General features: G+C 52.8%; 1 protein-coding gene across 1 annotated transcript; it reads left to right on the top strand.

The window, feature by feature from the left end:
- The first annotated feature begins 622 nt into the window (after positions 1-622).
- LOC143410405 (protein Wnt-6-like) lies at positions 623-13,291 on the top strand. The gene is made up of 4 exons (XM_076871257.1): positions 623-702; positions 10,505-10,725; positions 10,936-11,270; positions 12,830-13,291. The coding sequence occupies exons 1-4, from the start codon at positions 623-625 to the stop codon at positions 13,289-13,291; spliced, it is 1,098 nt and encodes a 365-aa protein (XP_076727372.1).
- Positions 13,292-16,989: the final 3,698 nt, after the last annotated feature.

Below are 16,989 nucleotides of genomic sequence, written 5' to 3'. Positions count from 1 at the left end.
AAACCAGCCCCCACCCCTTCCTCAGCTCTTCTTCTTTCCTCCCCCTCTTACCCCTCTCTACTCTTCTTCCCCGCCCCTCCTTGCCCACGACTCCGGCAGCCCGGAGAGGCGGGATGAGGGGGTGAGGCGGGATGAGGGGGTGAGGCGGGCGGGTCCCGCAGCTAGGAGTGCGCTGCGGCCCCGCCCCGGCACCCGGCTCCCGCCCTCTGCTGCGCTCTGCGCTCGCCGCCCCGGGGCTCACGCTCCCTCCCGAGAGTCCCGCCGCCTGACTGTTGCAACTGCCACCCCCACGGCCCCCCTGTCCCCCGCCCCCGCCCACGCCCGGGCCCCGTTCCCCTCCTACCCCCGCCCCCGGCTCTGATTTCTTCTCCCGAGCGAGCTCGGCAGGAGACTCAGGCACTGGCTGCCCAGTCCGCTCTCCGCCTCCGCCGCGCCCTCCTCGCCCGGGATGGGCCCCCCCGCCGCCGCCGCCGCCGCCGCCGCCGCCTCCGCCGGCGGAGCCATCGCCTCCAGACCGCCGCCTTAGTCGCTGAGCTCGTCCTGAAGCCCTGGCGGCCCAGCGCACCTACTCGTTCTGCAGCCTCGCCTGCTGCCCGCGCCTGCAGGCGGTAGACAAGTCACGATGCTGCCCTCCGTGTCCTCCCTCCTCGGGCTGCTGTTGCTGTTACTTCTGTGTCCAGCGCACGTCGGCGGACTGTGGTGGTGAGTGCTTCATTGGGGCTGTCCCAGTGCGGCTCCGAACTCAGGAGGGTGGGGATCCGTGGACCAGTCGAAGGGCTCCGCACTGTACTCCTGACTTTATGGACTTTATCTGCTCTCGGAACCCTGCTGCAGGGCAGTGGCCTGGGGACCCTGGGCAAAGGTGCCTGGAGTTCTCCTCACGGTCTCCGCCGGGGGCGCTTTTTAAGTACCACTTTGAGGTTCCCAACCCCTGGACACATTCAATTGTGTTTCCTCCTCCCCGGTCCTCCCCTCCCCCCAAGTACTGAGCTCAGTTCAGATCACTAAGAATTGGCGGGTAGGTAGGAAAGAGCTTCTGAGACCGAGATCTGTAATCAGAGATTTGAAGAAAAGAATGAGTGAGGAGGGTCCCAGAACTAGGGGAGGGGGGCTGGATATTGGGCGCTCCCTCCTCAGGCAGAGGAAAAAGGTGGGAAGGCAGAGAGTCAAACAGCTGCCCCTCTCCCCTGTTTGCCTACCAGCCCACCAGCTTCTCTCTGTGCCTCCTTCAGCGTGGGCAGTAGTATAGAGGAAACGAATGTAAAGGGGGAAACTGAGTCAGGACCCTGACTTTCTCTACTTTCTCCCCCTAACAAGGAAGAGAAAGAAAAGCAAGAAAGGGATCCAGGCCCCTGGCCCTTCCAGATATGAAGGTCATTGATTAAAAAAATAATAAAAGTGCCAGCCCAGGAGATGCGGGAACAGGGAGTATCCTGGTGGAAGGGAGAGGGACCTGGTTTGCCAAGGGACAGGGGACATCTTCAAAGTCTCGGCATCTAGCCTTGGCCTAGGTAGAGCAGACACTAGCCAGCGAAGGTTGCGGGAGTTTTGAGCCTTGAGGGATGGGCAGGGCGAAGAAGGTGGGTGCCCGCCTGGTCTGCTCAGAGATCGAAATCCTGAAGTCTCTCCCCCCCTCCCCGCCCCACTACCCCTTTTCTTAAGTCTACGGAGCCTCAGACCCGCCGGGAATAGCTCAGCGTTTAGAGGGGAGGGATTTGGACAATAGTGCTAATGCCTCATCCAATCCTAAGAAAGCAGAAGGTTCTCTATTTGCATATTACCAATTCATTGGTTGAATTCCCACACTCCAGTCCTCGCCCACCTCGCTGGTTTGGAAGGAGGGGTTAGGCAGGCAAATCCTCTCTTCTGGCGAGATAAAGTAGGATGCCCACACAGCGAGTTGCCAGCGGTTATCTCTTCCGTGATGCGGGAAAGACATCCCTCCTGGGTGTCAATAAGGGGGCAAACTGAGGATGATCATGGTCTCAATTGGGAACATGTGCTCTTTGATCCTGGTTTAGCACAATGCAGTAGCACAGACAGACCTGAGATCTAATCTCAGCCATTAAATCAGTGATCTTGGGCAAGTCACTTTCCCTCCCAGCCCCGGCAAGGTCTTAATTATGAAGTAGGGATAACGATCTTTCTACCTGGTAGGCTTGCTGGGAGGTTTAGTTGGGGAAATGATCTGACATTCAGAAATACTCTTCACAGCCCAGCTTCTCCAGGCCAAGGTCCCCAGGGGGCAAAAAATGTGATTAATTTAAATTCAAAATCTAGACTCCCAATTAAAACTTAGTAAAGGGATCTCTCCTTTCTCAAACACACCTATCCTAACTCTGCCCTTTCTCGAGGTCTGGGGTCAGGGTTGTTCTCTGGTGGCAGTTGCCTTCCCTCTCCTCCCTTCTCATCTGTCAAATCGTTCTAATCCTTACAGTTAAAATTCCACTTTCCTCCATGAAACTGTCCCTCTGTCCTCCTTCAGTTGCCTTCTCTGAGCTCCAAGCATTGGGCAATTACTGCATTTTACTGACAACCATCTGCTGTGGGATCTCTTTATCCTGCTCCTGGAAGTCAGAGTCTTTATATCTTTAGGGTCCCCCAGGCCCAAGACAATGTAGGTGCTGAAGATAGGTTTGTGGAATATTGTCAAACTGGTTGATTAGTCTTTCCAGGGGTTTGTATCTGTGGGGGTTTCTTTGTTCAAGAGGGACTGCTGGGTGGAAGCCAAGAGGAGCCTGGTCCCTCAGAGACTGACCCTGAAGCTGGGATGCAGGGAGTGGGGGAGGAGCTGAGGAGGGCAGGTGTGGGAGAACACAGAGGCCTTCATGGCACAGCTGCAGGGTGAGCCGGGTGAAGAGTGAGGGGCCTGGGTGATAAGGTGGCTGAGAATGCCTCACTCAGAGGTGCCTCAGAGAGAGCCTCACCCTCCCACCTGCCTCAGCCCCCTCCCTCTCCTGGATTTCTGAAGATTCATTCCTTTGGTCTAAGCCCTGACTCCCATTCACATGATCTTTCACTCTGCCTACTCCAGTCCCCACCCCACCTCACCACTGCCCTCCAAGGTCAGGTTTGGTGGGTGGTTAGGCTGGTGGGTGGGATCTGGCTCAGTAGTTGGCCTGAGGCTCTTCCTGTCCCTCCCATCTCACTTTAGCTGGGAGCTTTCAGGTTGTTCTCCGGTGTCCAGGACGCGCTCTGCTGGCCTTCTTCTCCTTACTTCTCAGGATGCTGGTCAGAGCTCCAAATGGTAGCCAGGAAAGCAGCAGAACCTACAGCAGCCACTCTGACATACCAGCAGTGGCCAGGCTGGGATCAAAGGGGCCTTGAGGACCTCTGAGTAGAAAGGAGGGTCTAGGCGGAGGGTGACTCAGGCTCTGAAATTGGCTCAGGGTCCTGGCTTCAGGTTCCAAAGAAGTTTCCCTTCTGCTCTCCTTTCCTTTCTGCCTCCCCCCATCTCAATGCATGTATTCTGGACTCTGCTGCCAGCTTCTTTCTCTGTGTCTCTCTATCCATCTTGTAACCATTATCTTTGTGAATCTCAGAATCCCAGATTCCAGGACATTGGCCAGGCTTTCTTGAGGTCATCTTGTCCAGCTCACTGCCTCCAGGCCATCCACCCTATGCTCTAGTAGTCCCCAGAGTGGGATAGAGAAGGAGAGGCTCTGGCATCCGGGCTCACCAGCTCCCCCCTCTCACCCTGCTCCTCTCTTGCTCTCCCCCAGGAAGTTCTTCACAATGTCTGACCCATCTTTATTTATACCTTCAATCAGTGAATGTAGAAAAGAGCTCACTCTTATGGAAGTGCTAAATCAATCTCCCTTCTCTTTTCCTTTCTTTTTTCTGTTTTATTTGTTATCTGAAAGAGAAAACTAACTCTAACTCTAGGAAAAACACCACCCAATCCCTTCCCACATCCCATCTTGCCTTCACCACCCCCACTTCACATATGGAAAGGAAACAGGCACCAGAGGCCTAGTATAGCCTCATCTCTGGCTCCACAGGGAAGCAGGGAAAGACCTTGACCTCTTCCTAACACCCAAGTTTTCCAGCTGTCACCTCCACCCCAGGCTGGACCTGGCTACCCTTTCCAATTCTGTCTTAATCTGGGACCCCTGACCCTTCATGGTCAGTCCTGTTGCTGGCCCCTGCCAAGCTCCAGGGTCGGGTGGGATGGGGGTAGGGTGGCTATCCATTCCCTACTCCAGGCCTCCCGCCTTGGCAGCTTCCCCAAGGGAGACAATGAGGCTGTGAGCAGAAAAGGGCAGGGGCAGAAGGAGGCTGGCTTGATCCAGGCCAGAGCATGCCCTGGGCCCACCAGAGTCCTGGCACTGTGACATTTCCTGGGGGGTGCGGCCCTCCTGCCCCTTCTGTTCTCATCAGAAGAGAGGAGTTGGTGGGGGGAGGTCAGTGGGAGGCCTGCTCACCAGGGCCCAGCAAGGGGGATTCCAGAATGAACACTTTGATGGGGAAGTGCAGCTGTGGAAGGGATGAGGCAGAGCTGGGCAGGGCTGGCAGCCAGGCTGGGGGCCAGTAGAGCCAGAACACTAGGAAAAGACCTATCTTCTGCAACTGGTGAGAGTGGCCCCGGACCTCCATGCCCCAGCTGAAACCACCTGAAGAGTTGAGGGAGAAAATTTTGCCACGAGGTTTTCTGCCTGGTTCCATCAGCTCTGATTCCTCTGTTTAAACTAGAAGTAGATCTAAAAGGAACTCGGAGATCATCTGGTCCAATATTCATGGTGGGAGCAGGACACCCAGGGACAGGAGGTGACTTGCCCAGTGCCCCAGAATACTGGTAGCTGAGAGCTGGGGCTGAGAGTTTGCCTTCTGCTCAGCTCCGTCCTTGCGTGCAGTGGCAAGTGGGCATCAGGAAAGGGCTACAAGGCCTTTCACAGGCCCCTTTGCTCCCCTATCCACCCCCAGATAGGTGCTCCCCACCCTACTGGGGAGAGCAGGTGTGCAACAGACTCCTCGTGCATCTACTGAAGAGCCAGTCTGTCCATTGCTTTGCCTCCCAGAGCCATGACCAGTAGGAAACCCTTTTATATGGTGAGGTCTGTCAGGGAAGGCAAAGCCCCGGCCTCTCCAGGAGCTGTGAAGAGAGAGGCGTTGAGGACAGACAGAGGGAACCAAATTGGGTCAGAGTGGAGGAGGGAAGGAATGGGGGTCACTGGTGGACAGTGGGGAGGCAGGGGTTAATGGAGCTGGGGCATCATTGGCTTTGATGTGGTAGTTGGGGTGGGGGTAGGGACTGGGGGAGGGGGAAGAGTAATTACTGAGTTAGACAGAGCAGGACGGGACAGGTGGGCGGGCACAGGCCCGGCAGCCTCAGCAGCTGTCAGGCAACATTTTTCTGCCCCTTCTCCACCACCCACCTCCTCCCACCTCCATACAGCCCCCACCCACAGCCCCAGGGCTCAGGGCTCCCTCTGCTGGCTCCTGGGAGGTGGGGTCAGTCTAGGGACCTGGCGGGGGGGGGGGGGGGTACAGGGAAATACAGGAAGGCCTGCTGTAAGACACTCCAGAGGAAGCTGTGCACCCACATGGACTGTGAGCCTTTTGGCCTCAATGATCCCATCAGGAGTGCTTGCTGAGGAAGAAGAGGGGCCCTAGAGGGTACTTCATATACCTGGGCAGGACTGGATGAAGGAGGAGGTGATACAGATCCAGGCTGAGAAGTGAGGCAGGGAGTTGGAGAAAAGGGTGTTCTCAGGAATCCAAACAGACCACCTGCGCTATGCAGACCCAAGAGTTAGATGAAGTGAATGGATGACCAGAAGTCCTTGTCTCAAGCCATCCTCTGGACAGGTCTTTGGCACAGGGAACCAGGCAAGGAGGTAGGCATTATTATTTGTGTTTTCCAATTGAGGAAACAGGAGCAGAAGGGTAAGTTTTATCATCCACTCAACAAATACTATGTACCAGCATCACATGTTGGGGACTCACTCAACCTCATAGAACAAGCAAATGGCAGAGCCCAGAACCAACCCCAAATCTGATCAATCCCCAAAGCCCTGATGGGCCCTGCTGATGACGCCATGCCCTTTGTGAGATTTTTGTCTTTTATGAGTTTTCTATCTAATTGAGAGATAAAACAAGCAAATTTGCTTGCAAACCAGTTAACACCCCCAGGTAAGTGACCACTAGGACACCTGGGGTGATGAGGAGGGGGCAGGGACTCAAGGGAGGCTCCTCAGGGCCCAGTGGGTTCTGAGTTGAGTTTGGAGAGATGCTGGCAAGGATTTTGATGACTTAGGGGTACACAGATATTGGCTCTGAGTCTAGAAATTAAGTGGTATGGTCTGGATGGATTCAGAACCCTGCTAGGAGGAAGAGGCATGGGGAGGAAGATGTGAGAGGCCACCTCACTTCTGGAAAATGACAAAAGTCATTTCCTCCAACCTTGTTTAGATTTTTATGTCATCTAACTTTTCTTGCAGTGGGGAAACCTCCAATGAGTGGCCAGGGCCTGACACTTATCTGTGTAACAGGGGTGACGTGGCTAGGGGTGGACTAGTTTCTTTGACCCTTTGAATAAAGGTGAAAAGATAGGTTGGGATCTAGAACCCTGGGGCTTCTGGAGCTTAGGTCTACAGAGGCTACCAGTAGAAACTGACTGACCTCTGATAGCATCTTCCTGGGCATTGATCCTACCAACCATGGTCCATGGGAAAGAGACCTTAGTGTGATCCAAGTGGCCAAGCTCTTAGGCCTTGATCCTTCTTGTCTGAATACTGAATTATTTTAGGGACAAGCTCTTTTCTATGCCTAGTAATGGTAGTTTGATTAGAACTGCAGATTCTATATATTGAATATTCCTACCACCACTGCCCTCCAGACTCTAAGATATGCAAATTCCCCAAAGAATCATATATTTTCTGGGCTGATCCAGAAGCCCAAAAAACAGAGTTTAATCCAAATCTCCTGATGGGATCATTGAGGAAGCAGAAGGGAAGGAAGGAAGGAAGGAAGAAGGGACACTGGGGAGAGAGGCAGTTAGTCCTGGATGTGGAATCAAATGTTAAATTTAGGGGTGGGAGGATGAGGCTTTCCTTCTAATTCATTTTTCTAAAGCCCCAAGTGGGAACTGATCTGTTCAGAGTGGCTCAGCTCACACAGAGCTGGCAGAATCCAGGGTTCAGAAGCTCTGTACAGTGTTTTGCCCAGAGTGCCCCTGCCATGCCTCTTCTGTTTCATTTCCTATGTCTTTGGGATGGAAGCAAGGATGGGAAGGCAGGGAATAAGTTGGTCCCTTGGGATTCTAGCTGCTATCACTGCCCATCCCGCCTCCTGACCAGCTCGTAAACAAGTCTAGTTCCCAGGAAGCCAGCCAACCCGGGAGCCAGACCCAGGCCAGGAATGGCTCTGAGGCGGCCCCTGGACCTTGTGAAGGGCCAGCCCCATCTCCTGGAGGGCCCTGCCCTGAAGACTCCCCACGATTCCTCTCCTATCTCTAGCCCCTGGGAAGCAGACAAGGTCAAGAGGTTTCTGCCTTTCTCCCTTGCTTGTTCCCACTCCTTCCTGCCTTCCTAGGAGGAGGAGGAGGGAGAGGAGAGGGATGGGGCAGAGTGCTGTGAGCCATCAGCCAAGTAGGTATGACAAATTCCTTGCCAGCTTACTCCCATGCTGTCTAGTGGAAGGACTTCTGAAAGGTGACCTTGCTCAAGGACCAGGGCAGGATCCGTGTTTAGGGTGTTCCCCCTTTAGAATAGGGCAGTTTAGCATAATAGGAGAGTAGGGTGTTTCCCCTTTAGAATAGGGCGGTTTAGTATAATAGGAGATTAGGGTGTTCCTCTTTTGGAATAGGGCGTATCCTGCTGCTGAGTTCCTCTTGAGTGCTTAGGGTCAAACAGTATATTTTGGGAGACAGAAGCCCATGCAGAAGTGGATTTGGGCAGGAGTGGATTTTGGCAGAGAACGTGGATTCCCCCAGAACGTGTTTGTAGACGGCCGGTGTGAGTTCGGGAATAAAGAATTGCTGTTTGAATCTACAAGCTGTGTGGAGACTCGTGATTTGTGCCCAGCAAAAGACTGCGGCAGCAGAGTGACCTTGGAAGATAAGTCCAGTCAACCTTGGGAATGGGAGTCAGCAAAGGGCAAGAGTGGGGTGGGGTGGGGGCTGGGAAACTTAGCAGCAGGGGCTGTGGAGAGTTCACAGAGCCTCACCCAGCCAGTAGGGGAAAAAAAAATATGTCAGGAAGTGAATCAGGAGCCATGAAATAACACATGGACAGTGGCCTGGGCTCAGGGGAGGATTTCCTCCTTGGGAAGATGGTCATTCATGTATTCAGAAACATGTATCAAATGGTATTCATTATTGTATTATATACTACATATGTTATTCATATGTAACATGATTCATAATATGCAAATTTTCATAGTTAACATTGGGGGGTAAATAGAAATTAGGCATCTGAAAATCTGCTAGAGAAAGGAAAATGAGACTGTCATAATTTTCATAGTCTTAGCTGCTGACCTTGTATTAGCTATGCTGGAGGCTGCTCGGATTCTTTTTATAACGAGGTGAGATAGGTGAATGGAGAGAGGATAGATAGATGGGTAGATACATAGAGACTGATCAAATCTCCAGGGTCACTGGCATTAAGAACCAGCTTGGGATCTCCAGCTTTTGTCTACTCCCTTCTGCTCCATCTGTCCCTTCTCTGGGATTGGGGAAAGAGAGGGGCTGGTGTTGGGCCGGTCCTAAGCCCAATGGAAGAGTTGTCTGGAGTATAAACCTTTCCACTGAAAAGATAGTTCCTGAACTATCCCTATGTGAGTAGGGATGATGCCAGCAACCTAATCCTACCTGAGAGACAGAGATAGATGATAGATAGATAGATGATAGATAGATGGATAGATAGATAGATCAAGAAATCATAGATAGAGTATTAGGAAACCTTAAAATACTGAGCTTACATATCTTCCTACAAACACCTCATCCTTAGTGCTGAGTTCTACCTTAAGACCTAAATTCCTCTTGCTGCTATTTAAGATCATTACATCTCAGAACATGCCTGGGCAGCCTGTACTTGTGGAGCAAATGGGGACAGTGGGGCAGATATGTACTCAAGCAAAGCTGAAAAGTAGGTCACCTTGACCTTTCACCCATCTGCCATGATTCTCCTCTACATTTTCTCTGGAGACCCTTCTTCCCAACCAGTCTATTTCTGCCCTTTGCAGAGGGTTTTGGGATGGTCTCAGATTACCCTTTCAAGTGCTGTGTCCACATATTTCTTTAAGACAAGGATCCCAGTTAAGTGTTCAAATAGGAGCCATTTGATTAAACGGGTTCCCCCCAGGTGTGAATTCTTGGCTGACAACCCATGGAAACTAAATGTCAGCTCTCTCCTCAGATGGAATGAAGGCAAGGGCGGAGGGATTTCTGAAAGTGTGTGGAACTTCCCATGAGGTCTTTACCCACCAAGCCAAACACACCCCCATTGCCCAATTGGATATGTCACCCCAGGCATAGGCCTTGGCTTGCTGCCATCCTGCTCTGGGAAAGCCACAGACCTTGGAGCTGAAGAAGAGTCAGTGTTACCTACTCTGCAGAAATGCTGCAGAGACTCGGTCCCTAGTTCTTTCCTTCTGCTCTTCAATTCAGGGAAATGGAGGATATGGGGGTAGTTCTAGGCTCCCACCTTAGAGATCTAAGCATACCTCTCCCGTTCTACAAAGGAGATGCCTGGATTAAAGAGGGGGATATGACCTTCCCCAGAGGTTCCTTCCCTAGCCATTCTAACATCTCATGACCCTCTATGGCCCTGGGATGGTGCCTCCCTTTCATTTGGTCTGTCCAACATATCCATCTTGTGGTCCACTCAGACCAGATCCTTCCTTGATGCTGTTTACTTTTCTTTGTGTGCTGTCTCTCCCCCTCCTCTCCTCTCTCTTCCCCTCTCCCTCTCTGTGATAGAGATGAACCCAGGTGTGCTCTACCTCTGAACTACATACCCAGCCCTTTTTAAAATTGTTAATTTTGAAACAAGAGTCTTGCTAAGTTGCCCAGGCTGGGCTTGAACTTGTGATTCTCTTGCCTTAGCCTCCCAAGAAGCTGGGATTATAGGTGTGTATCACCATACTGGCTCTTTGGTGTCTCTTTCTGATGTATGCTTTCTTTGACAGCCTTCTTGATCTTTCTTTTGCTAATTTCTTCCTTGTCTCCCTTTTGGGCTAGGCCTGTTGAATTTTAGCCTTGGCCTACCTTGTGCCAACTGCCTTCATCTTGAGTCACATTCCCATAAGAATTTATTAATTAAGATGTACACAGAAGGATAAGTGAGACTGCATCTTGCTCTTTAGCAATTTTCAGTCTAGAATGTAGTCAAGAGGGGACACAGACATGGCATGGTAAGGGAACCAGCTAGGACAACCTTCATCTCAGCTGACAGGGAGGCACACCATAGCTCCTGGCTATAGGCTGAGTGGGGTGGGTCTCACTCTCTTCCAGGCCTGCTCTTTTCTGAGTTACACCCCTGACCTGTTGTTCTATGATCCCCAGGGCCATGGGCAGCCCCTTGGTCATGGACCCCACCAGCATCTGCAGGAAGGCTCGGCGACTGGCAGGGCGGCAGGCTGAGTTGTGCCAGGCTGAGCCAGAAGTGGTAGCAGAGTTAGCCCGGGGCGCCCGGCTTGGGGTGCGAGAGTGCCAGTTCCAGTTCCGCTTCCGACGCTGGAACTGCTCCAGTCACAGCAAAGCCTTTGGGCGCATCCTGCAGCAGGGTCAGTGTGGGGAGATGGCCTGGTGGGAGGGGGGCTGCTTCCACCCTGCTGGAAAGCTGGAGGAGAGGGGAGAAGTTTGGGGGAGGATGCCTGAGTCCGACCTCCCCGCTGATCTTGGGCTCCCTGGCCCACCTTGCCCCTCCACACCCTGCATAGACCCTGTCTCCCAGGCCTCTCCCTGCCACTTGACTGACCCTCCTTCATCCACAGACATCAGGGAGACCGCCTTTGTTTTTGCAATTACGGCTGCCGGCGCCAGCCACGCGGTCACACAGGCCTGTTCGATGGGCGAGCTGCTGCAGTGTGGCTGCCAGGCCCCCCGGGGCCGGGCCCCGCCTCGGCCCTCCAGCCTGCCTGGCACCCCAGGGCCCCCTGCACCCACAGGCTCCCCAGACGCCAGCGCTGCCTGGGAGTGGGGAGGCTGCGGTGACGACGTGGACTTTGGGGATGAGAAGTCCAGGCTCTTTATGGATGCCCAACACAAGCGGGGACGAGGAGACATCCGAGCGTTGGTGCAACTACACAACAATGAGGCAGGCCGGCTGGTGCGTATGGGCGGGGGTGTGCACGGGGTCAGTGTGGAAATGGTGTGCTGGCGAGTACAGTGTGGGTGGCAGCATGTTTACGGAAGTGTGGGCGTGGGCGTGAGTGAGGAGTATGTTGGTGAGAGTGAATGGGACAGAGGAGGCACTTGGGAAGGTTGGGAGGGACATGGATGCCTGTGGAAGGTGAGAGGAGAGGTGTCCAATCCATAAGTGGACAGACTTCGGAGGGCATGATGCTGGCTGATAACTCAGAGAACAGCAGTCAGGGTCTTTAGGAACCCAAGGTGGGAGAGGACCTCTGACACAAGACAGGTGAGGCAAAGCTGGGGTGGGTAGAGATCTGGATGCCAGGTCAGGAGCAAGAGAAGGAGACAAAGACGGAGGATGGAAGCAAGAATCGAAGCAGGGACAAAGGTATGGGGTCTGGAGACAGGGAAGTGAGGGAGGCCTAGAAAGGGCCCAGAGCAGGCTGGAAGGGATGATAGGTTTGAAAAGGAGTGAAGGGCCAGAGGCCCAACCTGGCGGAGGGAGGAAGGGGTCAGGTGGAGGCCTGGAAAGCTCTGTTTCCGGGCATTCCAACAGGTTGCCCAGTAACCCCAGATCAGGTCTCACATGCTCAGAGCCATGGCAGCCCTACCCTACTATTACCCCTCTGCTGTGAAGAGGGTCCCAGGACTATTGTAGAGGGATAAGAAACCTACCTAGGCCAGATGGTTCTAGAAGTAGGGCAGGTGAGGGTCAGGGAGAGAGAGGTCACACCAATCTGTAGGTCAAGTTAGTCCCTGACCTCTGAGCTTTACAGTTGATTTTCATGGGCCATCTGACTGATACATGTGGGATTATGGCTCTTAGACCCCAGCCTCAGACCAAACAACAAAGAAGAGGGAAGCCTCCTTGGTTCTGTTCTCAGTAGTGCATTCACTGGGGCCCTCCTGTGCCCTGTGCCCCAATCCTAGAGTGCTCTAGGGAAACAAACACACACACACACACACACACACACACACATTGTGCAGTCCCTTAGGGTTCCAGGCTGAGGCATTGGGCAGGGAAGGAGGAGGGGGCCAGGAGAGGAATGTCCAGACAGGCCCGCATACCTGTCGGGAGGGTTGGGAGGGGTGGTGGGGACGGGCTCTGTGTCTGCTCAGCCCAGCCTGGGGCCCTGAGAGGATGGAATGAGAAGGCCAGGTTGGCAGGAAGGCTAAGCTTCCACAGCTGCCCCCTCTCCCCGCCTCTCCCCGTTTCCAGTGACAATTTCACCCTTGGCGTCCATCCATTCTGCTTTCTCCCTGGCTTTGGACGCTGGAATCTCTATGGAACTTACTGTCCCCCCAATTTCCATTTCTCTTACTTCTCCGTCCTGTCATTCTTCCTCTCGCTTCTCTCTGAACTGTCGCTTCCTTAATTTTTTCCTCCACGCTTGGCATTCTCCCTTTTTAAATTGTTTTTTATCCTCCATTCGGTTCACACCTCCTGCCCCCAATCTTTTTTCTGTCTTTCCTATGGGCCTTTCCCCACCCCGTGCCCCTCATTTGTCCCCATCCCTCCCCTGCTCCCCTCAGGCCGTGCGGAGCCACACGCGCACTGAATGCAAGTGCCATGGGCTGTCGGGCTCGTGCGCACTGCGCACCTGCTGGCAGAAGCTGCCCCCGTTCCGCGAGGTGGGAGCGCGGCTGCTGGAGCGCTTCCACGGCGCCTCACGAGTCATGGGCACCAACGACGGCAAGGCCCTACTGCCCGCCGTTCGCACGCTCAAGCCGCCAGGCCGCGCCGACCTCCTATACGCAGCGGATTCGCCAGACTTCTGTGCCCCCAACCGGCGCACCGGCTCGCCAGGCACTCGCGGCTGTGCCTGCAACAGCAGTGCCCCGGACCTCAGTGGCTGCGATCTATTGTGCTGCGGCCGTGGGCACCGCCAAGAGAGCGTACAGCTCGAGGAGAACTGCCTGTGCCGCTTCCACTGGTGCTGCGTGGTGCAGTGCCACCGCTGCCGCGTGCGCAAGGAGCTCAGCCTCTGCCTCTGATCCGCTGACCAGCTCACCATTTACACAGAGCCGCCTTTCGCCTTTCGGCACCAGCAGGACCTCTGGGCTCCAGTAGGGAGCACTGCCTGAGCCCAGCCTTTCCTTGGGAAATTCCACCTCCCAGGCTTGGGGAAATTGGAGACAGTGGCCTGGGGTATGCATCCGCCCACGAAGGCCAAGTGCGCGGGACCGATTCTGGAGAGGCGCTCTGGGAGTTTCTGGGGGAGACTATACAAACCCTCTAGGTGGAAACCAAAAAGGTGGTCTCTAGGCCTCTGGAGAGGGGCTCCTCAGAACCACTGGCCATGGGATGGATGGGTGAGTTTAGCATCAATAAAGATATTTAAACCAATAGGACTAGATGCATGGTTTGGGAGGAGAACTGGTCTCCCTCGGGCTGCCAGAAGGCTGGAGAAGGAGTGTGTAAAGGGAGATGGTTTGATGGAACTAGCATCTTAAAGGTTGTCACCTGGGTACCTGTCTCCTCTGCCACCGTATTGGACTCTCCTGGAAATCCTGTACCTTCACACTTTTACCCTTTTTGTCTCACAATGGGGGCCTGCACGTGAGGAAGAACTAGTGATTCCTCTTTAAAGGGACGGTGAAAAGGTCCAGGAAAGGGAGACAAGAAGCCTCTGGTGTGCTCTGCTCTGGGGCCAGCCCTGCCCATCATATTTAGGGCATTGTGTCTATTTCTGTGGCCCCTAGGGAATTCAAGGGTAGGCTTTTGGGGCCAGCCAAATCCATGAGATTAAAACAGTTTATCAACTGTAGAATATGATGAAACTAGGTGATTAGCAACACCAGCTTCTTCTAAGGTCAAAAGTAACCTCACCTCTATTAGCACTGAAAAGACTGCCCACACATCTCTAGTCCCGCTTGGAGGGGAAAAGAGTTTTTTCTTGGCACCCAACCACACCACCTTTCTTCTGGCTCCTTTGAAAGTTGAGGGTAAAGGGATGTGAGCAGTTCTGGAGAAACCTGAGGGAATTGTGGGTATTTGACGTCCTCACTTTCCCCAGTCCAAATAATGCAATGTAGGACAAAGGATGAGCTTTGCATTCAAGAGCTCTGAGTTTGAAGCTGCTACTGCTTAGTTTATAACATAGGCTAACCTGGCCTCAGTTTATGTGCCTATAAACAATGGGAATATCACCCCATTTCAATTATCCCTTGCTGCATAGTGAACAATTCCAAAGAAATTACTTCTCAGGATTCTTCAGGTCAGACATTCACTGGAACTCAGGTGGGTGGTTCTGCTCCATATGGCAGGCCCTCAGGTTGAGGGGGTGAGCTGGGCTGGACTGCCTAAGAGGCTTCCCTCCCATATCTAGGGCATCAGAGCTTCTTTTAGTGTTCTTTTGATGTGACTGTCTTGGGCTTCCTCCCAGCATGGTGGCCTTAGGGTTACTCAGATTTCTTACATAAGGCTTGCTTTCTAAGAGAGGGTGTCAAACTAGCAGCAGAAATTGTGTCTTCTTAAAGTCCAGAATCACTGGCACTCTGTATTGGTCACAGTAAGTCATAGAACCAGCCAAAATTGAAGGCGGTGTGGGGGGGGGCAAACAGACTCCACCTTTTAATAGGCAAAGAATTTGCAGCCATCACAATACATCCAAAACTGTTGCCTGGAAGGCTTTTATTTATTTTCTTTAGATAGAAAAAAACACTTAGTGCAGCTTTTTTCCTTTTTCTTTTTTTGTGGGGCGGGGGTAGTACCAGGAATTGAACTCAGGGGCACTTGACCACTGAGCCACATCCCCAGCCCTGTTTTGTATTTTATTTAGAAACAGGGTCTCACTGAGTTGCTTAGCGTCTTGCTTTTTGCTGAGGCTGGCTTTGAACTTGCAATCCTCCTGTCTCAGCCTTCCAAGCTGCTGGGATTACAGGCATGCTCCACTGCACCCAGCTTAATACAGCATTTGATGCATAATAATTTCCTTGAAACTTACATTTAAGAAATGGTAGCTACTGTGAAAATGGGGATAGAGAATTTATGCTTTGCAAATATTAGCCAGGTCCTGGAGCTGGGGGTGTGGCTGAGCCCTTGCCTAGCCTATCATGCAAGAGACCCTGCGTCCAATGGAGGAGGAGGAGGAAGAGGAGGAGGAGGAGAAAAAGGGAGGAAGAAAAGTCTATCAAGTACAGGCCCTGATTGCAAGTGAGTAAACTAACTTTTAGATTAGGCTAAAGGGAGTTAAAGAATGGAAAATCCATCAAGTCTGAATTTAAGCACAGCTGAGGCCAGGGGCTCAAATGGTGTCATAGGTCTCTCATATCATCAGTCCCCTTCCTCCAGCATCTGCTGTTTCTGCGTATCTCTGCTTCTCTTTTCTTACTGCCCTCATACTCCCCTGCACCCTTTCTCTAATACCATAGCTCTCCTAAAGCTGGGGGTCCAAAAAAGAATGGCCTTCCAGGTTATCCCCAGGAGAAATCCCAAGGAAGACCCTGACTAGTTGAGCCTGGTCATTTGCCTGTCTCTGAACCAATAACAGTGTCCATGGAGATGTAGTACCATGACTGGGGTTGACAGCCCCCTATGACCACTGAGAGGACAGCAGAGTTCTTCAAGTGGTACAGAAGGAAGGGGTCCTCATCCTGGATGTGAAGAACCCTAGCCATGGCTTCCAGTACATCCACGATTCCCCCAAAGTGCCTCTGCGTCCACTCTGTGATCTAGCCAGGCTCAGGCTTCCAGTTTTACAGTGACAGGGTGTTGAAGGAGGGTGTGCAGCAGGCTGTGGTGGGAAGGAAGGGGCATCTGGTATTCTTTCCTGCCAGCTTCCTCAGATCAAATGCCTGGGATTTGGGAAAAGGTCATGGAGAATTTAGACTCATAACCTCTCAACCAAACTAGGCTCAGTCAACTTTCCCAGGGGAAGAGTGGAACTGGCATTCGGGCCACACCAAAGAGAAATGAGGCTTCCTGAGTGGCAGTGATTATAATTCACAGCTCTGCCTTCTCCAGAGCTCTGCACCGCACTTTTTAATCTCCTGCACTTCTCTCAGAGACCACCAGGGGGCAGGCAGAGCCCAGCTTCCCTATTAACAAGGACCGACCCAAGGAGCAGGAACTGAAAGCCCTTGGCAGAACTGGAAGGAAGTAGGAGACCTATGGACAGCTTAGGTCAAGCTGCCAGTGTTCCAGACTGTCTGGGACCTATGGGCTCGCCAGACCTAGGGCTGGGATGCCAGTCTCCCAGTCTCTACTGCTGCCTGGACCTGGTGGTGAAATGGGATGGGGTGATGCTGGGTATCTTTCTCCATGATGCCACAGAAGGCAATTGGGGACAGTGGCATGAACCAATACTATCACAAGCAGGTTGAAACTAATTCCAAGGAACTCGTACAACATAGTGAAAAAAGCCTAGTTTACAAGCTTAACTTTGGTTGGTCAGTTAACCTATCTGAGCCTCAGTCTTTCCATCACAAAATAGGGCTTCCTAGCACATTGTGAGAGTTCACTGCAGTCTGTAAGCTGCTAGTCAACTGTCAGTGGCCCATTTTCTGCAACCAAGCTAGCAGGGGTCTGGAAGCTGTTTTCTGTGACTGGTGACAGTGAAGACTCAGGAAGCACCATTGGGACAATTAGTCTAGTTCTCTTCAAGCCCAGAGATGGCTCTGTGTTCTGCACTGTTGCCTGGGAAGGGGTCAGAAGCAGAACTTGGAAGTGCCCCCGACACCACATTTGCTCA

This window comes from Callospermophilus lateralis, chromosome 11 (assembly GCF_048772815.1).
Source record: "Callospermophilus lateralis isolate mCalLat2 chromosome 11, mCalLat2.hap1, whole genome shotgun sequence".
NCBI lineage: Eukaryota > Metazoa > Chordata > Mammalia > Rodentia > Sciuridae > Callospermophilus > Callospermophilus lateralis.
The sequence above is the reverse complement of the archived record's forward strand: the minus strand, read 5'-3'. Positions and strand labels throughout refer to the sequence as shown.